Source organism: Neltuma alba, unplaced genomic scaffold, assembly GCF_004799145.2.
Source record: "Neltuma alba isolate B1F8T4 unplaced genomic scaffold, ASM479914v2 tig00001900_pilon, whole genome shotgun sequence".
Classification (NCBI taxonomy): Eukaryota; Viridiplantae; Streptophyta; class Magnoliopsida; order Fabales; family Fabaceae; genus Neltuma; species Neltuma alba.
This window is the reverse complement of record NW_021632662.1, coordinates 28733-54674: the sequence shown is the minus strand read 5'-3', so window position 1 is coordinate 54674 and position 25942 is coordinate 28733. Positions and strand designations below refer to the sequence as shown.

General features: G+C 31.1%; 2 protein-coding genes and 1 long non-coding RNA gene across 7 annotated transcripts; 1 reads left to right on the top strand and 2 right to left on the bottom strand.

The window, feature by feature from the left end:
* The first annotated feature begins 37 nt into the window (after positions 1-37).
* LOC114713713 (uncharacterized) lies at positions 38-9173 on the top strand. The gene is made up of 3 exons (XR_003737373.1): positions 38-236; positions 1072-1152; positions 9161-9173. It is a non-coding gene; the product is annotated as an uncharacterized LOC114713713 (long non-coding RNA).
* On the bottom strand, positions 6614-14761 carry LOC114713685 (mitogen-activated protein kinase kinase kinase 5-like). 5 transcript variants are annotated; one of them, XM_028898375.1, is made up of 9 exons: positions 14750-14761; positions 8991-9222; positions 8473-8804; positions 8284-8346; positions 8043-8203; positions 7803-7878; positions 7535-7594; positions 7339-7458; positions 6614-7000 (listed from the first exon to the last, which is right to left on the bottom strand). In XM_028898375.1, the coding sequence occupies exons 5-9, from the start codon at positions 8177-8179 to the stop codon at positions 6833-6835; spliced, it is 561 nt and encodes a 186-aa protein (XP_028754208.1). In that variant the 5' UTR covers positions 8180-8203; positions 8284-8346; positions 8473-8804; positions 8991-9222; positions 14750-14761; the 3' UTR covers positions 6614-6832. The 5 variants fall into 5 exon arrangements, 2 of the variants coding, with proteins under 2 accessions (XP_028754208.1, XP_028754200.1); XM_028898367.1 differs by lacking the exon at positions 14750-14761 and adding an exon at positions 9821-10114 and having other exon boundaries at positions 8991-9541; XR_003737366.1 differs by lacking the exons at positions 6614-7000; positions 7339-7458; positions 7535-7594; positions 8043-8203; positions 14750-14761 and adding an exon at positions 9821-10114 and having other exon boundaries at positions 7817-7878; positions 8473-8849; positions 8991-9541.
* LOC114713625 (mitogen-activated protein kinase kinase kinase 5-like) lies at positions 9984-18722 on the bottom strand. The gene is made up of 7 exons (XM_028898300.1): positions 18267-18722; positions 18024-18086; positions 17791-17942; positions 17560-17635; positions 16830-16949; positions 16409-16558; positions 9984-10088 (listed from the first exon to the last, which is right to left on the bottom strand). Exons 1-7 carry the CDS (start codon positions 18720-18722, stop codon positions 9984-9986), a joined length of 1122 nt encoding a protein of 373 aa, XP_028754133.1.
* Positions 18723-25942: the final 7220 nt, after the last annotated feature.

The window sequence follows — 25942 nt, the reverse complement described above, 5'->3', positions numbered from 1 at the left end:
ATAGAAAAGGATCAAATTGAAAGAAAATAAAGACCAAAGGGCATGATGGTCATTTCACATCCCTTGTTCCTTTTAATTTGCCAAAAACGCCTCCTCCCTTCTCATTCTCCTCTGCTACCGACTTGAATAAAAGGAGAAGGAACATAGAAAGCTTGAAAGGGTGAGAGGAAGACGAGCGACCACGAAGAAGAATCAGAGGTGTTTTCTTTGCATGTAAGCGTGCTTTTCTGATTAAGGTGAGTCCTTCAGGCTTTCGTCTATCCTTGTTTTCTTTGATTGGGGCTTTATGGGCGTGGAAGAGATAAAGGAAAATCCTGCCCTAGGGAGAGAAATTCAAGAATCGCATGAAAGCTTTGACCAAAGCATAAATTTGGAGTTGTGTGAGAGTAGTCCTGCCCTTTTATGCTGCTGTTTGTGTTCTTTTTTTTCTGGTACTTGATTGCCGAAACAAGGGATGGGTGATTCAGGGGGCTAGCTTCGAACTTTTCTTTCCTTGGGTATAAGGATGAATATTGATGAAATTGAAGACAGGTTTTATGACCCACGTTTATAGGAAATTGCTCTTGGGCTGATTCTATTTTAATGACATTCTCGAAGACGTCTTTGAACAAATACCTTCATTGTTTTATGCGGATGGCACGGGTTCCATACTTGAAAGGTGAATAAATAGGAATAGCATGATTATAAAGATTAAATAATGTTATAGGATATTTTGGAGGAAAGGCCGTGAGGTTTAACGAAAAAAAAAAAGGAGATGTAAGAGATATTTGTGTGTGTGTGGGGGTGTTTGGCTATTGTCCATGTCAAATCTGGAAAAATTTTCCAAATTTGCTTAAGAATGTGGCGTGAAATATAGGAAGGGAAGAGAGATGATTAAACCTCAGTGTAGACATATTAAAATATTTTTGGAAGCACGGGATGCTATCCAAAATTGTTTAAAGTGTGAAGATAGATATTGAAATCTGAAAAAAAAAATTTATAGATTAGCAAGGTTGCTGAATTATTTTTGGAGACTAGGAATAAATCATATATATATAAATATTAATCTGCCCTTGCCCATATAATTTATAGGATTTGATATTTATTCAAGTCCATCAAGAAGAGAGCCAAGGAAGAAGCAAGGGGAAGTTAGTGCTGAAGAAAAAGCAAAAGGTAATAACTCTTTTCCTCTAATGTGATTATGCATTGATTGCCACATGCTTGGACGTGCCCTTATGCTGATTGTGCATGAGAACATGTAAGTTGCCTTTGCATGATAATAATTGTCATGACAATATGTGCTGGTTTCCATTTATTTTGGAATGTGGGCGTAATAGATAGCGATTGGCTATATGGGTGTATGGTGTATGTGCATCATTGATTATATTTGGATGCAAAGTGTTGTTCTCTTTGGCCTATGTAGCATGTTGTTTATGATTTTGTATGATTACGTGAAGGAAATTTGTTACTACTGAGATTCTTTAGAGTCTCACCCCTTCTTCCATGTAATACAACAAGGCAAGTACTCCTAAGAGCAAGGGAGTAGTGATCGGTGGAGTTTAAAGGTGCACGAAGCTGGCGATCTTTTGTGTATATATATTTTGCTTAAAATGCATCTTATTTTGAAGTGAAGATATATTGTATATCTATTTTGGTATGTAAATATTCCTCCATAAGGAGGTGGCTAAGGGCAGATAAACCATGGTAATTGCTATTGAAGAAAATAATCAATATTTTGATATATAGTTATTATTTTGTCTAAAATTATGTGTAGCTGTACATGTAACTCGTTGTACGAGCCTATGGCCAGAATATTGAATGTTAGATCCTACTGGCTATAATTGATTTGATATATGATCCAAAATGTTGGATGGGAAAAGAATGGGTTCGATGGTTGAATATGAACCATGGGTTTTTAACGGTTTTTACCATTTTTGTAAAAAGGTTAAAGCGGGTACTCGAACCACTAGACAGGTTACTCAAAAGTGAATTTTGAAAGGTTTAAAACTTTTCAGAAAATCTCATTCCTTGAACAGGATCAGACTTCGTATTTGGGAACTAAAAAAAACAATTGTCTTCCCAAGGATTGGAACCTGGTTTTTAATGATTCGAGTATTGTCCTATATACATGTCACACAATTGTACATTCTAGGGTTTCTAACCCTCTATTTAAATGAATAGTAAACATCTGGCTGTGTGCGCCATTATTATACACAAAAACCTAGTTTTATTTATCTGAACCCAATCACATATTTCTTCTTTTCTGATGAAACTTCACTGTTGGATTCTGTGGAAGAATCAGTTTGAAGAACGAGGAGCATGGAGGAGATTGTTAACAGGAATAGAGCTTACGATGAAAGGTGTGAATTTCTATTAGTTGAGGAAGGAGAAGGCAGCATTGAAGGCTAATTTTGATGAGCAACTGAGCGAATATGTAGAATCAGGAAGTTTAGAGAGACCCACAGCGTATAAGAAGCAATCTAATGCAAGAAGAAGGGCAAGAGAGACATAGACGACAGAAGCCAGCATTAAAACAGAAGGTTGCTTATCATTATTGTGAATGGATTGTTTGGGTTAGGGAAACCTACAGTCTTCCTTGGAGTATTGCACTTGATTGGCCCACCAACACAAGAGCAACGTACAAGCATTTTCTTAACCAATGCTGACATTTCCTTTTCGTTTTGATCACAGTGCTTGATTGGCCCCACAAATTACCATTAGCCCCGTGACGAATTGTTGTGGTTGCTCCTTCAGATACTGAAAATATAAATAAATAAATGAAAATATTAATCCATGAGAACACAAATTCATCTTGAAGTGTCAAATTAAAACAATAGAATAAGGAGACATGAATGTGAGTATGGAGCAAATTTTTGGTGTGTTGTGCTTCGTAATTTCAGAAGAGGAAGAGAAATCAAATTTATGTCCAGTATACTAACTAGTGACCTATACCTATTTTGGTAAGATTCAGAAGAGAGGAGGAGGAGAAATGCGCCTTGCTGTACGTGATACTACACTCCATTATTTTTATATCTGAAGTTCAGGCGGTTTTCATTTGATTGAAGTTATATATATTTGACAAGTGTAATTACAACGAAAAGGAATTACTGATGAAGCCAAAAAGCGATTTTATCGTTTAAAAACAAAGTACAAGTTTTCTTAGTTATATAATACATTCATTTCCATCACTATTATATAGTATAAGTTAGTAATACATCTCATTTGCCAACCATAATCTTCTATCTAATTTTGCTAATTTACCTCTTGGTTGGGATTAAGGACAGGTCATTAAATAGGTAGAATATATCATGAAGGGTTAGAACAATTTTTTTTTTTAATTCACACACACACACGTATACATGTATAATACATATGTATGTTTGTGTGCGCGCACGCTTTTTGTTATTATAAAGGTTTTTTAATTAAAATCATGTAATTTTTTTATAGATGTATTCAATCTTTGTAACTCAACATTATATAAATACATGCAATAGATCCTTTGAAATTAATTCAACTGAGACGCCGTTGAGATATATCCAGGGATACGATCAAGTTCCATGAAAAACCTTTTATCCTTGACTAAGATTTGCGTAACTAATTAAATAATTCCTTTATAAAAAAAATGTGTTAGTTTTTCTAAAATATTTTTTTGAATTATTTGCACTAAAACTACCTCTTACATAAACTCCCTTAACATGTGTGCAATTAATAGGGAAATATATAATTTCGACAAAAATTACAAGTAAGAGGGATAACATATAGGCTAAAACATACATTTGGTCTCTTAACTTTATATAAAGTTTCAAGCTAGTCCCTTAACTATAAAAGGGATACATTTAGTCATTTAATCTTAAAATTGTTAGGTTTAAATGATGATTTTTGGTAACAATCATGATTATTTTGAAAATTAAACTTAATATATTAGCATTTGAGAATATTTTATTAATATTTAAAATCTCAATGTCATCACTGTTTGTTAATAATTTTAGGAGTAAAGGATTAAAAGTATATTTTTTAAAATTAGGAGGCCAAATTGAAGCTCCCTATAAACTTCAATAACTAAATATATATTTTAGCCTAAAATATATTAAAATCTGATATTTAGAACCAAGCTCAACCATCAACTAACTTTTATATTAAAAACTAGAGGTAGTATAATAGAAAATGCATATGTTCATGTATTAATTTCTAGTATTAATATTTATTTAGTTTACATGTCAACCTGATTGTGAATAAATTTTACTTAGTTTACCCCTTCAAGGAGTTAAAGACATGACATAAATAAATTCTTAGTTGAATATATAAGTTTATATCTTTGTTTCGTAATCAAGACTATTTATTTTATTATCATCATATAATATCAAATTGTATACATATAAATAACTTGACGGCCAAAAAATTATATTTCTACATAGAAAATCCAATTGAATCACCAATAATGACAATCGATCAGATGAGTAATTTTTACATCCCTCCGCCAAGCTAAATGGAGAGAATTTGGTACTAAACTTGTCTTGTTTGGTGTACAGACAAGAAGGATGACAAAAGAACTATTTTCATACTCATAAATAAAAATAATATTCTGATAAGAAAAATATAAGTACTAATTTACTTTAGTATGCCCTCAAATTTTAAGAGGGTGTTTATTATTATTATCAGTAGCAGCAGCGTAAGCGCATATGCTGCCAAAATGGTCTTAGCGAAATGGTCAAGTCCAAAATAGCTGTCTCTTTGGACTAATATTTTGTCCCTCTGTTCATCTTGACTAATAATTTTTGAAGGATGATAATTATGTAGCAGAAATCCAAAGGCTTAGGTGTCTAAAAAATTTTGTTAAAAAATAAGTTATAAATAATAATTCAAAAACTTCTGAATATGAGAGTTCAAGTTGCAAGCTATATATATTATACTTCACTATTACTAACTACCTTCTGCCTCTAAATATAGAAACTGTATAAAAAATTCACTTTAATCATAAATATAATATCTTAATCCATTTTATCTTTCTAAATTTATATATTTTTTAAATTATCATTATTGATTGCATATATTAAGAAGGCTTACAGTCAAAGAATATCTCTATTGCATGTGATTAAATAAAAAATTTAGAAAAACCAAAATACACTTGTCATATATAGTTAAATTACCTAATTTCATTAATTTACACAAATGAGTTATCCGAAGCAAAAGTAGTACTACCTCTGGTCCTTATTATAAAAGCTAGTTGATTAATTTGAGTAGATTAAGAAAGTTTGTTAAGTTAGTTACTTGTAACAAATAGGCATTATTTTTCCTAAAACACTCTTACTAATCATGTGTATTAGTTAGAACTATCATTTAATAAAACATTTAACACATATAATTACTATAAGGACTACCTTGAAAAAAATGGATAAATATGAGAGACAAATTGGATTGGAGTATTATATTTAGAACCAAATTAAAAGTCAAACTAACTCTTATATTAAAGATTGGGGGTAGTATTAATATCAGACTTGCAACTTAGGCTTTCATTCTTCTAATTATTTTTGGCCAAAAAATACTCATAACTATTTAAATCGATTCTAAGTTAATATTCAACAAAATTTGTTCAGACCGGACCGTTATAAGATTTAAGTTTTGAAACTTAAACTATTATTGCTCCTAATAGTTTCCCAATAATTAATTCCTTGCCCGTGTTATGGAACTGCCCAGGATCCTTCTTTAGGGGGAAAAAAATTCTAAGACAATGACGCTTTCAAACTTCGAAGAAATTAAAAAAGAAAAGTGTATATATTAAAATTAATTGGACTGAGTCAGAACACTGACCAATAAAGAAGAAAATGATACGACAGAATCATTAATTCAAACGTCAAGTGGCAATTTTCTACCTACGGCTGCCGATAAAAGCCATATTCAACTGAACTTTTGCATCATTCCACGTGCGCTCTGATGTACACGGCAGCTTCTACATTTAATACTTAATTATGAATATTCACGTCTGCATGGACATGCAACGAAACACGCGTAAAGTACGAGGGGGCCATTAATAGTGTGCCGAGGGAGCTAGGCATGCACAAATACTTGTAATTAACTTTCTGGCCGGTTAGTTTTTTGTCTCGTCAATTATATATCTGCAAACTAAAAGATTGGACTAAGTTATTTGAACTCTAAACGTAATTAAGTTGGCAGAATAACAGTAACAAAAGATGACAAAACAGCAGGCATTTACCATATCGATCTTCTGTTGAAATTGAAGATAGAGGTCGATATACAAAATTCTTGAGGAAAGAATGAACATTTTCATGAAGAATAATGCTCCTGCTATGCACAAAATTATTGAAGAGACGACCCTTCTTAGGGGTGTCTGTTGTACCCCCTCTAATGCCATTCTTCTTGCCCTTTCATTTTGCCTCCCTTCTCAAATATTTTCTTTTTATTTCTTTTGGTCATTAAATTCTACATAAAGTGACACTGATATCTCATGGACAAAAAATAATACAATAGTTTTCAATTGTGATATGAGTTTTCAAAGAAAAATACTCTAAATTTAAAAAAAAAAAACTGTAGAATATAATATCAAAAGACATTTTTTGTGGAATATTTGAAAAATTGTAAAAAAAATAAAAAACTGTACCATTTTTTGCTCATAAAATATCAAAATATCACTCATTTTATGTAGAATATAATGATCAAAAGACATTTGGAAAGGAAGGCAAAATGATGCGGTAGCAAGGAAGGCATTAGAGAGTGCAGCAGACACCCCCTCCCCTTGTTATATAGACTAATTAAGGCCTTAGCTATATAAATGTCATACTAAAATCTCCAAATACTCCCAACATTATCAAGCCTTGTACTTTCTTCCATCAGCAAGCTAAGTTGTCTGTGCTTTTGCAAAGGGATGCTCTCGTAATGCTGCAGCAGAAGGCCGCTCGTCTGGAGCTAGGAAGCAGAGTTGAAGAAAATCTTTACCCTCTTGGCTCAACTCTTCTGGTATGGGCGGATGTTGATGATCAACACAAATTTTATAGTAAGCCCGCACCTGCTCAGTAAATGAATTTGTTTTAGTTATATACTAAATTAACTAATAAATGAAATATCCATATATGGGATGCAATGTTTCATACACTTAATACCCAAATTTCTCACTTATTGCCCTTGCATTTAACCAAGGCACTACTTCATTAACGCTAGACCTAAAGATTAGCTAGTCCTTACAGTACATTATGGGCTTTGTTTTTGCTTCATTTGTTTAAAGCATAAAATAACAGAGACTTGCATTCTTTGATCTTATATATGCAGATTAAGAAGTCATATGTGTGTGTGTGTGTGTGATGCAATGTTCGCTCTATATATACATAGAAGTGTAAAAGTGTTTACCGGATCAGCATGAGGCCAAGGATGCTCCCCCGTGAACATTTCAATGATTACACAACCCAAACTCCATATATCAGCAGCAGAAGCTTCACGCCAGCTCTTATATTCTATTTTTTGAAGAACCTGTATATATGAGAAATTAAACAAGTCTATTAAGAAATACTTTGTGACGCATAATGTAGAGTTTGAAAATATGTACCTCTGGGGCTGCATAATATGGAGTTCCCGACGTGGAGTGCTGGCCCACAGATTCTACTAGCTATTCAACACAAAAAAGCCCATTTAAGGCTTCACTATTGCTGACTCTTGGGATTATCATATCATTTAAAAGGCCACAAATAATTAACCACCAATACTATGGGACACACATACTCATCCTAAACATGAAAAACCATTTCGAGTTCAAAAATCAATGGCCTCGATTTTGTCACATGAATGCATGTTGTACAAGATATCCAAGAACTTACATGTTTAGCCAAACCGAAGTCAACTAGCTTTACTATGTTGTTAGAATCGACAAGTAGATTGTCCGGCTTTATATCCCTATAAAATCATACATATAAAAAACAAAGAAAGAATGAGAGGTGGGGGGAATAAACTAATCATGACAATCCCAATACACAGCGGTTAAGAATTAATTATCCTATAAGATGTGTGTCATGATGACCAAAACTCATGCAGTATTCCATGTAAGTACGGGATTATACCTGTGGACAACTCTTTTATTACACAGGTAATCCAACCCAGAGAGAATTTGTTTAGTGAAATTTCGAATTAAAGGTTCAGGTAAACCCCTTCGGTCCGAGATATATTTCTTCAGTGAACCTGGTTGGATGTGTTCCATGTATAGAAAAATGTGGCGTCCGATCTAATTATGCATGAACCAGTAAGTGATTAATTAATTGTGTACACAGTTCCCTCATCAGCTTAAAGTAGGAGAGTACTTACTATTTCATTTCCATAATACTTTACAATGTTTGGATGTTCCAGTCGTCTGAGAATTTCGATTTCCTGAAAACACAGATAAACTTCTAGTCAAGTTTTATATAATGAACTGTGAGAATATAATCATTTCTTCACCTGTGGAGGATTATATAAGTGTGACAAAGAAATTGTAATAACATATATAAGACTTACCTTTTTTATGGATTCTACCTTTGTAAGTTTGTGAATGTCATTCAGTTCCTTCACTGCACATAGGTTTCGAGTTTCCCTGTCACAAATGAAGAACACATATTTCTTACTAAGAAATTAAAACTAAGACAATAAGAAAAAAAAAATGCCAGTTTACTCATATGCCTGTGGCGTGCAAGATAAACAATCCCATATCCACCAGCCCCAATACGTTCCACTTTTTCCCACGGGCTAGTATTGGCGGTATGAGAGAGTGAATTAACAGCAGAATCATCCTCTTGAACGACCATAGCTTCTTCCGGTTCATCTTTTTCCATAGAGCTGATATCTTCTTCCTGTGAAGCAACCATTACACGGCAAGTTTCTAAAGGAATTCCAACCTATTGGGAAAAGAATTTATTAAATGAGAGTGATAGCTTTTATTTTATTATAGTTTTGTGTTATCTAGGAAAGATCAAATGCCTCAGAAGCGCAAAAATAATTAATCCTTGTTTGCCTGAAGAAAGGCAGAAATGGCACACCTCGTCCTGGTTAACCTCCTTTATTGAGAAGTAGAGAAAGAGAGGTCGCAGCCGCAGGTAAAGCAGTCGGATGACAGGAAGGAGAAGTTCAACCAAAATTATGGCGTCCATGATCCATTCAAAGAACGGCATTTGTGAAGCTGCGAGACCTATTAACAACTGGAAAACAGCAAGAACAAATACGAGAAGCGTGTTTGGGGCAAACCAGTGAGAGGTCTCAATGTTGGGTCTCCTTATTTCCAAGTGGAGACGAAATTGAGGCCTTCTTATTGTGGCCCGTAAAAGCACTGCAATCAAGGAAACAAGAGCTCCTCCCACCACCACAAGTTTTGCAGCCATGGTGGCTTCCATGAATGAGGCTACACAAGCTTTGAGATGTGAACGATTTCCCCATACAGTACTCTTTCTCAAACCCAACATCGATTCAGATTTATCAGTTATAACTTCCAGCTTCTCGGCCATGTCTGCATCATTCTTGATGAGAGAAGCCGGGGAAATTCCATCCCGCATGGATCGCGGAACAGTCGGAGTTGAGGTCATCCCCAATAGATCTGCAAAATTAAAATAAATTGTGGATTATCTGATCTGTTGGAAGATTATTTAATCTTCTCAATAAGTGAATTACTATTATTATCAACAAGAATGTACTGACTGCCATTGGTCTTTGTCCACTTGCTAATGAGTCAATATATTTGACCACCAATTATCTAATACTATATTTTCGTCCGATTCGAATTTTTAGATTTCTGATTATTTTCAAGACCGGTATCATATTTAAAAAATCAAATAAAGGAACACCCAATTTCTTCTTCTTTAAAAGCAAAAGTTACCGTTCTTTCCGTAAGCAGCATCAATGGTGGTTTCTGAATGTGAGAGCTTTTGGGATGAACCATTCTTCTTCGGGGCCAACATGCCTGAGGACAGAGTACGGCGCAGGAACCAGGAAAGAGTAGGAAGAAGAAGAAGAAGTTCCGTTCCTCTCACAGTCAGAGCTCAGCTCAGAATAGCGATTTGCTTCCGCACGAGCTTAGTCTCTTCATCACCAGAGACGAGGACATTAAACCTTGAGCAGACATCCCTAGTAATCCAACTACTTATCTGCGTATAGAAAAAGAAAGAGCAAAACTTGATCAGAAAAACGCCAAAATAGAACAAAAAACAAGAAACGCAATATGCAGGCTTCACACTACGAGCAGAATATAGATAATATCAAACTTTATACTCTCAAGAGACCATCCAAATGTCTTAGAGCAAAAGCTCATTACAGTAAATAGAAGCGACTCTGCAGAAAAGAAAGAAGAAGACGTCACTGAAGAAAGGTATACAACACAGAATCAAGAGAGAATTCAGTAAGAAAGAGAGAGAGAGAGAGGACACTGAGTACGAGTTGCAGGAGAGAGAAGAAGAAGCAAGTGGTTAGATTAAGAATGAGTTGGATTTAGCGATAACAAATTGATGGAGACAAATTAAGGAGAGAAACATGAAGACTCCAAAATGAGGAGAGATAACCAGAGTCAGCAAATGTGGGGGCCACGGAAGTTAGTCGCCAAATCTGACTGAAGTTGTGGGTCATTAAGCTTCTAGAAGATTAATGTCTTTATTTTACAGAATTAATTGACACTTAGGGCACGTCATAGTAGTCATCCTTTTGAAAATATTGGGGATGAAACTAGGTTATTTGTCCCCAGGAATTGGGGGATCTTAAACAAGTGCCTAGAAGCTAAAGCATTATACTCCGTATTTAATATAATATCTTATTTGATTTTTTTAGTCTAAATATAAGATTTTAATTCACTTTGTCTCTCATATTTATCTTTTTTTTTTAAGATAATCCTTCTACTAATAGTAGTTATAGCCAATAAACTTGATTAGTAAGGATATTTTCAAAAGGACAATACATATTTATTACAAATAACTAAAGTAATTTATTTCCTCACTCTATTTAAGTTAGTCAACTACTTCTAATATTTTAGGATCGGAGGTAATAATTTATAGTCAAAGTGGAATTTATTTACCGTTAAATACAATCATAATTAATTATTCAGTACTAGCCATTTTAGACCCCTCGTTTGTTCTTATTTGATGTTCTCTGACTTAATTGTTTTGCTCTTTCTTATTCGCTTTCGTTACTTTTTGAATTCAACTTGGAAAGTATAAGGTATTTTCAAAACGAAAAGATATATTTTTGAAAAGCCAGGTCCTAAAAATGGAAGCATTTTTATATATAAAAATTATGTACAGAGTTAAAATACTCAAAATAAATAAAATCATATCTTTATAACTTATAAAGCCACTGTAAAACTAATGTCACTTGGTAAAACAAAGAGTTGGTTCAAGAAAACCGACATTTCAATATGAACCATTCAATTTATTTCTTTAGATATTTTTGAACATTTTTTTATTTTAAGAGGTATAAATTTAAAATAAAATTAATCTTATAATGAAGAGTAAAAAAATTTACCTAAATAATATACAATAAAAAATATTTACTAAAATACCACAGTAAAAATTGGGACTAAGGTGCGTTTAGCATCCCGAAGTATTTTGTTAGGTGCATCCAACTCCCTAAAATATTTTGTGGTGTATCCAACACCCTGAAATATTTTTTTTCATATGCGTCCAATATCTTAAAGTATTTTGTAATGCGTCTAGTACTTTCAAGTATTTTTTTTAGGTGCATTCAGCACGTAATATACATTCATTTAACTGACATTTTGAGGAGTTGATAATGGAATTAAAACTGCCCATAAAATAATACTTTAAAAGCACAGCTACTTTTGAAAAAAAAAATTAATACTTTAAAATCAAAATTATACCATAAAATATTTTAAAGTACTAGATGTATTTAAAAAATATTTCGAAGAACTGAACTATCACAAAATACTTCAGGACACCTTAACCTGAAAAATTATTTATGTTGAGAACATGGTGATATTTATCAAAAAATGTTTGTTACGAGTTTCATATCAAACAAATAATTTTTCAATTAAAAAAATAAACTCATTTCGAGGATGAATGAGTTTAGTACTTATCATTAACCAGACTGAACTAGCCGGGTTGGACCAAAAGCAAATGAACGAGTCACTTGGTCAGTTGAGTCAACCCTTATAAACTGAGAAATCTTGACTTGTAGTAACTCGGACCAACCTAGGAACAACCCATTTAACCTCCTGATTTTATGGGTTAACTTGGTTGCTTTTTCAAAAAACATATTTTGATAAAAAAGTCTTTTTCTAACTATTTCCTTCCTTCTTTTTATAAAAATATGAAATTTCAATTGCCTTAATCTTTTTATAAAATTCTAATTAGAGTTGTTTGAACATTTAATGTGTTTTTATCATTTGCCCTAATTAATTTTGTATATTCCATTAATTAAAATATTGGCAACTTAGCATACTACATTCTTTCTCATACTTTCTATCATTATTATTCTGTTTCTTTCTTTTATTTACCCTTTATAAATAAGGACATACTTAGAGGAAAAAAAGGTTTGGTTTTAACATATTTATTACTTTTAATTAATTTTTATTTTTTAAAACCATGTAATTCAGTTATCAAGGTTTTAAAAAAGGATCAAAGATAGCATTAATAATTATTAATTTTGTGATTAAAATACTTTGTTGTCATATATCTATTTAAATATTAAATTGATATTTACTCTTTAGGTAATATAATATAAATTTAAATTATTTCTAAATTTTTTATTCCTCACTCATGTAACTCATTATCCCTCAAACTGCTCGTTCCATTGGCTTAGTACCAGGGTACTTAGTACCACCGCAACCGTACAGTGTTACATGACCATGAAATGACAAAACAATCATATGTAAATGACATGTATTTTTCATTGCCTTTTATAATGTAGCTTATGAAAGCTGTTTGGTTTGATGCGATACTCTATGATCATAATATACTGTACTTCCTGACAGTTTATGCGTTTAACTTGTGCTCTCACACTTCCATATCGGTCAAAATTTAATAATCTAGTTGATATATAGACTCAACCCTTTTCCTTTCTTATTAAGCATGTGAATGTTTAGTCAATATGGCGCATCACCTGTCATCATCATAATAATGAATTTATTTATTGTTAATAATGACGAATATGATTATCTAAGTCACATTCCTTCTATGTTTCATCTATTTTTTCTCATATACTACTTTTGATGCTAGTTATAAAAACTTATTCATAGACTATAAATAAGGTTTTATTCATAGACTATAAATAAGATTTTATAAATAAGACCGGGGATTAGTATATAACAAAAGTTTAGATCAATTAAGGTTGACTCATTAGGACAATTAAGACATATGTTCTGCTAAAAATGACTTATCAAAATACTTATAGATTATCTGGTAATATAGTCATCACATTTAAAGTAATAAAATTTGAATTTATAACCTTTGTGAGTTGCTTGTTGGCATTCATTGTTTTAGCTTAATGTTGTCTAAATTAAGTGAATTGTTTTGTTTATTTGCTTTTATGTACGTCGTAAAGTAAAGATTATATGAGTACGGGGTCAAAATTCCTTTTAACACATAATTGACTGACCAGATGGTAATTTTATAATATTTGTCAAAAGAAAAAGAAAAGGTCGCAGACACATAATGCAAATAGTTACTAATTAAACTTATCTCCATTACCATTCTTCTTTGATTCCATCCACTTCAGTCCTAATCATAGCAATGCATAGTAACTAATTAAGCATATCTCCATCATTTAATTGAGAGACTAAATAGTTTTAAGAAACTCTTTATTCTCCTTCCATTTCTTTTTCAAACATTTACTTTTTTATTTGAACATGTGACTTTTTATTTATAAAGAAGTACACGATGTCATCAAACTATAAAATCTACCACCGACTAGTTTTATTTACTATCCTAGGTCCTTAATATCAAAGTTAATTGACTAATTTAAATAAATTAAAAAAGTTTGTTAAGTTAATTATTTGTAGTAATTAGGTGTTGTTTTTTTCTAAAATATCATTACTAATCAAGTGTCATTTGATAAAATATTTAAATATATACAACTATTACAAGAACTATCATAAAAAATAAATAAACATGAAAAAAAATTAAAATTTTATATTTAAGATCAAATTAAAAATTAAACTAATTTTTATATTAATTAAAAAAAAGATAGTAAAGATAATGAGGCGGTTGTTAGGAAATGACTTTGAATGATGGAACCCCCGGACTTTTCCACCATGAAAAGACGGGACTATTTTGTGTTTTCCCACCATTAACTTGATCATGGTCTACTGAAACTAGGAAAAATTATAATGAAATTATAAAAAAAGGATGCATTTATTAAAAAAAAAAAAAGAGGTTTCATAATAAGTTAACAGTATGATTTGTTATTTTTTTTAATTAAAACTTATTATCATATATTAATTATTTCTTTGTAGAATTTTTTGATAATTTCATTCTTTACTTAGAAATCCGGTGCCAAAGTCATTGAATGGGTAAGTCGTCAATCCCTAAAACAGACTAGGTAATTTACTTTATCCGTTGGGTTACGGGTGGGCATTTTACCAGAGGTTTCTATTGTATCAATCTACCCCTGTGTGATTCCTGTTGCTATGATTTTTCTCAAAGTATTTGACAAAACACTATTCAACCATATTTTTGGTTGACTTTTTTAGCAACAAAAGCTCAAATCAACAAAAACTCAATTTTTTAGCCTCATTTTTGCTATGGTTTTTTTTTTTTGTAACCGTTGTGGAAATCTAACTTTCCACAGCGGTGTATTAAGCAACCACTGTGGAAATTTAATTTTTCACGACGGTTGTTTATTTAACTGTCGTGGAAAATCAATTTTCCATGGCGGTTTTCAACCACCATGTTTTTTTTACTTTTCAACTTTTTATCAATTTCACTTTTAAAACCGCCGTGAAAAGCTACTATTAACCGCCGTGAGAAGCTTTTTTTTTTGTAGTGATTATATATTTATATTCTTTAAAAAGTGTTTGGATGTAAATTAAATTATAATTTTAAAAATAATTTTATAACATATGAAGTAAATATATCGAGGAGTTTATCTTAATTTACAAAAAAAAATACTTTTTGAAAGTATTTTTGGGTCTAAACACCTACAGATTGGGTTGGATTTGAATTGGGACCACATGCATTTAATTCAGTAATATAATAATTTCCATTTGTTTCTATTAGTTATATTTTTTGGTGGGGCATTGCAAGTGAGAAATCTAAAAATGATACGGTCGTATTCGTATTCTCCAAATTAAATTCTTTTTTGTGTAACCAAATTCTCCTAATTAAATTCAAACCGGCAAACCAGGAAGGAACTGAACAGTGTTTTACGTAGTCTTTTATTGGCACATTATTTTGAGAAATTAATATCTCCCAAAATATTTAAGAGGAAGGATTAAGCTTTTTACAACTAAGTATATTAGTATACAAGGATTTGGAAAAGACAAATCTTTGGTTTTACTTTAATAAATTTAATATTTACATTTTATTTCATCATTTTTTTTGTCTTATAAAGAAGACAAGTTTGAAAATTCATCACCTTGTACCATGCTTTTCTTACGAAAAGAAAAGGAAAAAAGCCAAAAAAAATAGATGTATAATAGTAGTAATTCTTAATCATTCACAAAAATGTTGATAATGTAAATTTGAAAAAGAAAACCGGTTAATATAATCTTTAGTCTTTCAAGTTTGCTCTCATTTTGGTTTTGTTCCCTCAAGTCTCAAACTATAGATTTTGATCTTTTAAGGAGCAAAATAGTCTAACCTTTTATTAGATTATAGAGACCAATATTTTAAATGAAAAGAAACTTAAGGGACTAAAACTTATGGTTTAAACCTTGAGGGAACAAAACTAAAATGATGACAAACTTGGAGAACCAATATTTATATTATCCCCAAAAAAACCTATCTTATTTAATTGGGGTACCCCACACACAAGGGCTGATTGAGATTTGACCAATTAAATTTTCAAGTTTATAATAACAACAAGGACATATAAATTGATGTCTCCACTAACGGGGTCAAAATGGATATCCTAGTCAAAATGTCGAAAATATAAATGTAACAAGACAAGAGAGGCACCAATTTGTTACAGTTTCATTTAGGAGTTTCGAGCACTCGAAATTTTTTTTCTTGTATAACTTTGCCTCCAAAAGTCAAAAAGCATAGCATTATTGCACCCTACTAATAAAATTGTGACGTTAAACGTTAATATTCTTTATAATAAGAGACAATATTACTACAATTTTAAACTTTCAAGACAAATTAGCTCTAAAAAAAACTTTCTAGTCACCAATGCTCATAAATAAAAACGTTCGGGATAAATTAGCACCTTAACCCTTAAAAAAATAACAAAGTAACTGAAGCCTTTTCACAATGCTAAGTTTGTGCTTTCTTCCATCAGCAAGCTAAGTTTTTTGTGCTCTTACAAAGGAATGGTCTAGTAATGCTGCAGCAGATGGCCGGTCGGCCGGAGTTCTTGTGAAGCAGAGTTCCAGAAATCCTTTACCCTCTTCGCATAACCCTTCTGGTATGGGCGGATGTTGCTGTTCAACACAAACTTTATAGAAGGCCTGCACCTGCTTGGTAAATGAATTTGTTCTAGTTATATAATTAATCAATTAATTGATAAATGAAAACTCCATATATGGGATGCAGTGTCTCATATAATTCCAAGATTATTTTGATGAAAAAATATACCCAAATTTCTCACTCCTTCATTACTAACGCCAGACCTAAAGATTAGCGAGTCCTTTGAGCACATTATTGTATGCTTTGTCTACTGTTCTAAGATTATAAGTGTTATATTTGTGCTGGATAAACCAACAATAGAAGTGTAGAAGTGTTTACCGGCGCAAAACCAGGCCGAGGATGCTTCCCTGAGAACATTTTAATGATTACACAGCCCAAACTCCATATATCAGCAGCAGAAGCTTCAAGCGATCTCTTATATTCTATTTTTTGAAGAACCTGTATGAACGAGAAACAAGTTTATTAAGAAATACCACTTTGTCACACATAATGTAGAGTATGAAAACATATGCCTCTGGGGCTGCATAACATGGAGTTCCCAACTCTAAGTGCTTGCCCACAGATTCTGCTAGCTATTCAACATAGAAAAGCCAATTAAGTTAATGCTTTGGTTCTTGGGAGCATCATAACAATGCCAAGGGTGTTTATTAAGTATTAGTTCATTTTTAATATAAAATCTAATTGACTAATTTGGGGATATTAGAAAATTTAAATAAATTATTTTAAAGTATTATATTTATTGTTTTTTCCAACCTAATTTGGCCATCTTAAAAAATGATATATAATCTAATGATGCACGTGAGTATTTTAGAGAGATGATTATATGAGATATGCTATAATTGAGTAATTTTTTATCTTTCTTAATTTCCTAAAATTAGTAAATTAGATATTATATTAATGACTGAAAGTAGTATTATGGGACAAACACCTGATACTAAACATGAAACATCATCTTAAATTACTGAAGATATGAAGCCTCGTGTTCAAAAATCAACGGCATTGATTCTGTCACGTGAATGCATGTGGTACAAGAGATCCAAAAACTTACATGCTTGGCCAAACCAAAGTTAATCAGCTTTACTATGTCGTTAGAATAGACAAGCAGATTGTCTGGCTCTATGTCCCTATATAGTCATACATAAAAAAATAAAGAAAGAATGAGAGGTTAAGGGAATAAATTAAGGTAATCCCAACATGAGCTAAAAATTAATTATCCTGCAAGATCTGTGTTACAATGACCAAAACTCATGCAGCATTCCATGTAAGTATAGGAATATACCTGTCAACAACTCTTTTATTACACTGGCAATCCAACCAAGAGAGAATTTGTTCAGTGAAATTTCGAATTGAAGGTCCATGTAAAACACCTAGCTCCAAAATATATTTCTTCAGTGAACCTGGTTGGATGTATAGAGAAAGGTAGCGTCCAACCTACTCATTGCATGAAACAATGAGTGATTAATTAATTGCGCATATAGTTCCCTCATCAGCTTCAATTAGGAGAATACTTACGATTTCATTTCCATAACACTTCACAGTGTTTGGATGTTCTAGTTGGCTGAGAATTTTGATTTCCTGAAAACATAGATGCACTTGTTACAGGAACTTCACTCCATTGGGAAACGAATTCATAAAATTAGAATGATAGCTTTTATTGTATTTTAGTTTGTGCTATCCAGGAAAGATTAAATGCCTCAGAAACACAAAAATAAAGATTCCTTGTTTGTATAAGAAGGAAAGGCAGGAATGGCACACCTCGTCCTGGATGACCTCCTTGCTTGGGAAGAAGTAGAGAAACAGAGGTGGCAGGAGAAGGTAAAGCGGTCGGATGAGAGGAATAAGAAGCTCAACCAGAATTATGGCGTCCATGATCCTTTCAAAGAATGGCATTTGTGAAGTTGCGGGACTTACTGACAACTGGAAAACAGCGAAAAGCTTTATTGAGGCAAACCAGTGGGAGGCGTCAACGTAGAGACGAAATTGAGGCCTTATTATTGTACCCCGTAAAAGCACTGCCATCACGGAAACAAGAACTCCTCCCACCACCACAAGTTTTGCAGCCATGGCGGCTTCCATGAATGAGGCTACATGAGCTCTAAGATGTGAACAATTTCCCCGTACAGTACTCTTTCTCAAACCCAAAATCGATTCGGATTTATCAGTTACATCTTCTAGCTTCTCGGGCATGTCTGCATCATGATTGACTACCATTGGTCTTTGTCCCGGTGCCAATAAGTCAATCTATTTGACTATATTTGAAAGGGATCACCTAATGTCTTCTTTTTCTAAAAGCAAAAGAAGTAACATTAGTTACCGTCTTTCCCATAAGCAGCAGCAATGGTGGCTTCTGAATGTGAGAGCTTTTGGGATGAATCATTCTTCTTCTGGGCGAACATGTCTGCGGATAGAGTACGTTGCAGGAAGAAGAAGACACCCCCAATAATCCAACTACTTATCTGCATATAGAGAAGGAAAGACCAAAACTTGATCAGAAAAACACCAAAATAGAACACACAAAAAACAAGAAACCCAGGGAGGAGGTCAGCGAAATTTACCTGGACAGAGACCACACTGTGAGTGCGAGTTGCAGAGGAGGGAAGAAGCAACCGGTGGAGTTGGGAATGAGTTGGATTTACCCATAATATAGTGATGAAGACTGCAAAATAAGGAGAGAGAAACACTGTCAGCAAATACACTGGCCACACAAGTCACCAGTCGCCATGTTTGACTGAAGTTTTTCATCTTTAGCTCGTAGAGCATTGACCTCTCTATTTTATAGCATTAATTAATTATATAAAAACTAGATAATTAATTTATGGATTGTTACAAACGTGTATGTCCTTAAAATATTCTCTTCAATCATAGGCATTGGATAATTAGAATTGTCCATTGGTTGGAATCTCTTAGAATTAATAGATATTTTCAGAAAAAATGATATAAAAATAAATTGAGATCTTATATTTATAATCAAATTTAATCATGAGTGAATCATGTATTAATTTAAGGACAGAGGTAATAATTAACATGACATTTAGCCTAAAAATATTAAGGTTTTTGTCTTCATTTATCTTATCTAAAATAAAACTATGCAGTAGTTATAAGTACAAACAAGAGCCTGAACATCTGTTCGAATAAGAAAAGTTTTACACTTTGTTAAGATATGTAAACTAATGGTAAATGAAGATCTACTAGCTATTATGGTGATTAAAATGTTAAGAATATCAGCTACTATTCTTGAAAGAATTGAAAATTGATTTTAATTGTTCTTCCACAAGTCCAAAACATCTAATTCTTTTCAATTATCTAGCTTGAGTATTGATTCTTCTAAGTATTTTTCTAATTTAAACTTATTCATAAAAGACTAATCTATAACTTTATAAATATATTAATAATAAAAAAAAAATAGGCAAGCTTAAAAGGGCTAGCCCTTGGCCTTAAAGGGTTGACCCTTTTATTTTTGAGCCCTATAGGGCTAGTTCTTTTAAGCCCAATTTCCTTTTAAACCACCTAAAATACAAGCACGGCCCTCCACTTAAAAAAGCTTAAAAAGACTGGCCCGATAGGCTTGGCCCGTTTTGACAACTCTACATTTAAGGCATGTCATAATAGTCATCCTTTTAAAAATACTGGGATCGAAATCAGGTTATTTGTCCCAAGGAATTGGCCGATCTTAAGCAAGTGCCCTGGGGCTAAAGTATCATAAACGGTCTGGGCGGACTAAATTGTATTTTTATAGCACTAGTGTATGAGGTTATTAACTTTTTAATTGACATCATAAAATGTGACTACCACCTGTGCTCAATCAATACTACTCATCAATTTAAATTGTTCATTACTAGCCGGCCATTTCTTTTAATTTACTATTTAATATGTGAATTTTTAATCAATGTGGAATTCATTCATTGTTAAGTACGACTGATCTTTAATATGAGAACTAATTAAATATTCAACTAGGCTCTGAATATAATATTTCAATCCACTTTAATTTTCTCCAACTTTTATCTATTTTATCATCAAGTAATAATATACATTGTTAATAAAAATATTTTATAAAAAATAATATTTATTTATAATAAATAACCAACTAAACTAATTTTTTTAATATCTATAAATTAGTTGTATAATTTTTATATTACTGAACAGAGAGAGGTAGAATAATCATAAATAATTATCCGGTAGCCATTTTAGACCTCTCATTTGTTTTCATCTGATGTTCTCTGACTTGACTGCTTTGCTTTCGTTTACTTGGAGACACGAAAAGTATCAGGGCATTTTTCCACAACGAAAAGAGATATTTTTAAGAAAAAATCCTTTAAAAAATACTTTTAAATTTTAAAATTTCACATCAGCTTAGTTCGCTATACTTTAATAACAATTGATAATATTTAAAAAATAAATGATAACATATTTTTGTAGTTATTTCTAATTTGAGATTTTGATATTTTAAAAAAAAATTATTTTTCCTATTTTTTTAAAAAGCCATGTCATAAAAATCAATGTATACTAAAAATAACTAAAATCATATCTTTATAATACCATCTTCAGTTCTTAATATAAGAACCAATTGACTAATCTAAGTAGATTAAGAAAATTAGTTAAGTTAGTTGTTTGTAATAAATATATTAACTTCCCTAAAATACTTTGGCTGATCAAGTGTATTGTTTAGAATTATCATTTAATAAAAATTTTAACATATACAACTACTATAATGACTTTCTTAAAATATATATATATATATATATATATATACACGAGAGATTATATTTAGAATCAAATTAAAAATTAAACTAATTTTTATATTAAAAATCAGATAAAGCCACTTAAAAACTAACTATCACTTGGTAAAACGAAGAGATGGTTGAAGAGCATTACCTGGGAAAAAAACAGAAAAACAAACAAGCATAACAGAGATATGGTTCAAACAAAGCTGAGTCTTCTTTTTGGAGCGTTAGTCGTATTCTCCGGATTGAATTCAAAACCAACAAATAACGAAAGAACTGAACAGTGTTGTATCCAATCTTTAATATACACGTTATTTTGATAAATAAATATCTCCCAAAATTTTTAGGAAAAAGTGCAAATAAAGACCCCTAATATGTAAAATTATGATTTGGGAGTCTTAATTTGAAAAATAGCAAATAAAGACCCGGTCTTACTTTTGTAAATATGAAATCGTGATGAAATGTCTAAAATATCCCTCAGCCAAATGACAAATTGACTGTGGGAAATGACGAATTCACTTTAACAAATGACAATTTCAGTAGACCAAATCACAACTCGGCACGAGCGTATGACAAATGAAGAGTTGACTATGGAAAATGACAAGTTCATTTTGACGAATGACAACTTTAGTAGACCAAATCACAATTTGACTAGGGGCATTTCAAACATTTCATCATGATTTCATATTTACAAAAGTGAGAATGGGTCCTTATTTGCTATTTTTCCAATTAAGGTTCCAAATTGTAATTTTACATATTAGGGGCCTTTATTTGCAATTTTCCCAATTTTTCCCAAATTGCAATTAATACGGTTTTTTTTTTTCAAATTTTAACCTTATTTACTTATTCTCTCTTTTATCATACTCCTTCTAACATTTGATTCATACTTTCTCTTTTATCTTTTTTTTTACTTATTATAAGAATATATTTAAAAATAAAATTATATTTTTGACATATTTATTGTTTTTAAATGATTTTTCATTATATATAAATTTGTCATTTGTAATTTATAAGGTTAATATAATATTTGGTCTATTAAGTTTGCTTTCATTTTAGTTTTTGTCCCTCAAGTTTTAAACCATAGGTTTTGGATCTTAAAAGGGTAAAATGATCCAAGTTTTTATTGCATTACAGGAACCAATATTATGAATGAAAAGAAAGTTGAAAGATCAAAACCTATGATTTAAAATTTGAGAGATCAAAACTAAAATTAGAAAATCAAAATTTGAATTAATCCAAGTTTATGACAAAAATAATAGAAAATAAACTTTTAAACTTCTGGAGAAAGTAAATTTTTAGACTTAGAACAAGGGAAACAAAAGAATATCATTCCAATTTTTAAATTTCACACCAACTATATCTAGTGCAGTTTGAAAGGGGATTTTTTTTTTTTTGACCAGCCAGTTTGAAAGGGCTTAAAGAAGACGTCTCCTTTTCTTCGTCTCTTTTTAATTCTGTTTCTTGTAGTTTAGTATTCAGAGCTATTTTTGATAAGTGAGAAACTTTTCTTTTCTTTTCTTTTCTTTTACCTGTCAATGCTTATGAATTGTAACCTTACTTTATTTTATTTATAAATATCATTTTTCTCTGACCTAAAAAAAAGGCTAGAAAGTGCAATACTTCCATACCACAAGTGAGATTCCACTTTTCAGTGTATCCTTATTTTTAATTCAACTATTCTTTCAAAGGTCAACATTCTAAAGGCAACACAGTCCATACTACTCATTTTGGTGTCTTGACTTTTCACACCTGTGAAATCGATATACTTCTCCGATCTTTAATATAGAACTTAATTGTTAAGATAGTTTTGGTCCTAAATATAAAACTCATTTCTCATATTTATCAATTTTCTCTAAATTGTCCTTATGGATACTCCATTAACCATGATCAAGTAGAAGAGGAAAAGGAAGTATTAAGAAAGATGATTATGGTGTTTTAGGAAAAACGTGTCACATTTCTTATAATTAACTAACTAACCTAACTTCCTTAATATATACAAATTAGTTAAATGGATCTTATATTAAAGACTAGAAGAGTATATAAATAAACTCTTCCTCCACGTCACTATTAAAAATAGTTAACATTGACTCCACACTTTCAAATTATTGTTCAAAGTCATCATAAATGGTATATGGTTTGCAATTAAGATTTTCGGGCTTTACGTCTTATGGCTCAATTATGTGACTGCGTCCAACATTGTTTAATAGGTTTTGAAATCTGGTCAAATAAAAGGCATTGCAAATGTTGATTTTTCTTGCCTTTTTGAAGTATATAAAAAAAATTAAAACTAGAAAAATCATTTTTTAAGGGTGTTGAAAATGACTATTTTTTAAATTATGGATAAGTTTCTTTTAAATACAAAGCCTTAGCCCCATCTTTTATTATTCGCTACAATTTTATTGAATTTTTACTTTGTAACCTTCTTTTCTTTATTTTAAATACAAGACAATAATTATTGTTAAAAATAAGATATTTTCTTTCTTTTTTTACCAGCAAATAATATATTTCCTCTTTCCTACATTTTTAAAAAATTTATATAAATAATTTTTTTGAGTTGTTAAAGATTATTTTTTCAAATTTTTCCATATCCTTATAAGTTTTTTGTAAAAACAAAATATTAGCACAATTTTTTATCTTTTCTTATAATGTTTTAAAATTTGTATTATGTAACTTTCTTTTGATTTTTTAGATTATTCCACATCTTTAGAAGTTTCATTTAGGAACAAAATCTTAACACAATCTTTTAAAGATATTTTTCACAAATTCTATTGTGAAAAATAAAATAATACAAAATTTGGACAAAAAAAACTCTAACCCTCTTTCAGATTTCATCATACAGTTTGAAATGAGAGAGAATAGAAGATATAATACCTAACAAAATTTCTGCATGAATATCTTTATGAGATTTGTTCAAAAACAAGATCTTAGAAGTATAAATTTTTATTTTTAAAATTTATTTGTTCTATTTTAAATAAATCACAAAAATTGTGGGCATTAGAGGAAAATAAACTCTCGCCCTTTTCAATTTGACAAGGGGCGGGAGTAAAAAAGAAACGCATGTTGTGAAGCGATGGAAAGGAAAGAAGCGCAAGAGGAGAGATAAGAGAGTGAAGCGAGAACCACATAAGGCTAAATTGCAAGTGGAGTAACACGAAGATGGAGAAGAGACCAATATTATTTAAGTGCATCATAATTAAAATCAGTGAGGTTTACTTGCCTCATTGAAAAGCATCCAAATCAGAACCATCAAAATAAAAAGCAAGGAAAATTTATAATAATAAAGCCATTGTAAATTTAAATAAAGTAAATTCACCTCATTGAAGTTTACGTATTTCCGGATGACATGTAAAAGCAGTTTGTCCTTTCAATTCCCCAAGTAAAGCCATGAGATTCATTAAATTGCCCAAATAGCATCTAGTATTAACAAATCCAAAATAAAATCATGCTAATAGACTTCTCTTGCCTCAGTAATTATAGTTACCCCTTAACCATGAGCCTCCCTTATCATTAAGTAATCTAATTCTGGTCATTAATGTAAGAGCTAGTTGACTAATTTGAATAGATTAAAAAAACTAATTAAGTTAGTTATTTGTAATAAATATGTGTTGTTTATCCTAAAATATCCTTATTAATCAAGTGTATTAGTTATAACTACCATTATTATAAGGACTATCTTAAGAAAAAAAATGGTTAAATATGAAAGATTATATTTAGGACCAAAATAAAAATCAAATAAGCTCTTATATTAAGAACGGGAGGTGGTAGTTACCTTTTACGCATAAATAGCAAGGACCATTTTGTTTTCTTATTATTCACCCTACATAATGTGTGCTATAATATTTTTATATCTTTGAAATGCTCAAAGTATTGGCTACAATTAATTTTTTAGTTTCCATAATTTTATAAGTTTGTTCCTTGTGGGTAATTAATTTATTTGTTTTGGTTGTTTCAACTTCTTTTAGGATTACTTTTCCTATGTATTTATATTGTTTTCTTAATATTTTTAAATTAGTTTGAGTACATTATGATTTATGTTGAATCAGCCCTCTAACAATTAATATTATTTGAAAATAAATATTTAAAAATATGGATTCATTATGATATTTCCAAGTGAAAACCTATGCAGTTTGATTGTACACCTATTTTATAGTAACTACATGAGTTGTTTGAGTAAAAATGATTCCAAAAGGCTAAGTTTTCGCGATGGTTTGGAACCTCTCTTCTTCCTTTTTTTTTTTTTTTAACCATTAGATTAATACTTTAACAGTTCAGATTTAAATCTTTTTAAAATTATTATTAATTATAAAGCTAAATAATAAACTACAAAGTCTATCAAAATTTAATTATAATGGTTTGCAAATGTACTAAATATTTTTAAAATTATTTTTATAAATAGTTTATAAAAATTAAAATATTACATGTTAAAATATGTTAATCTAATGGTTAGAAAAGAAAGAGGACGAGAGAGGATGGGAAGGGAAGAGGAGAGGTTCCGAGAGGGGGAAGGTAGCACCAGTTTAAATATTCCAAGACTGAACTTGTTCCGCAATGTTCTTTTTTGATTTTGTTCCGGGGAACAGTTTTCCAACACAAGTTTAAACCAAGTTTTGAAAATTTATAAACATGAGGACAAAACTTAAGCATGCATGGTTTGGTTTTGTATAGGATTTGTCAGCAGTTTTTCCCATAAAAAATATCAACATATCGGTG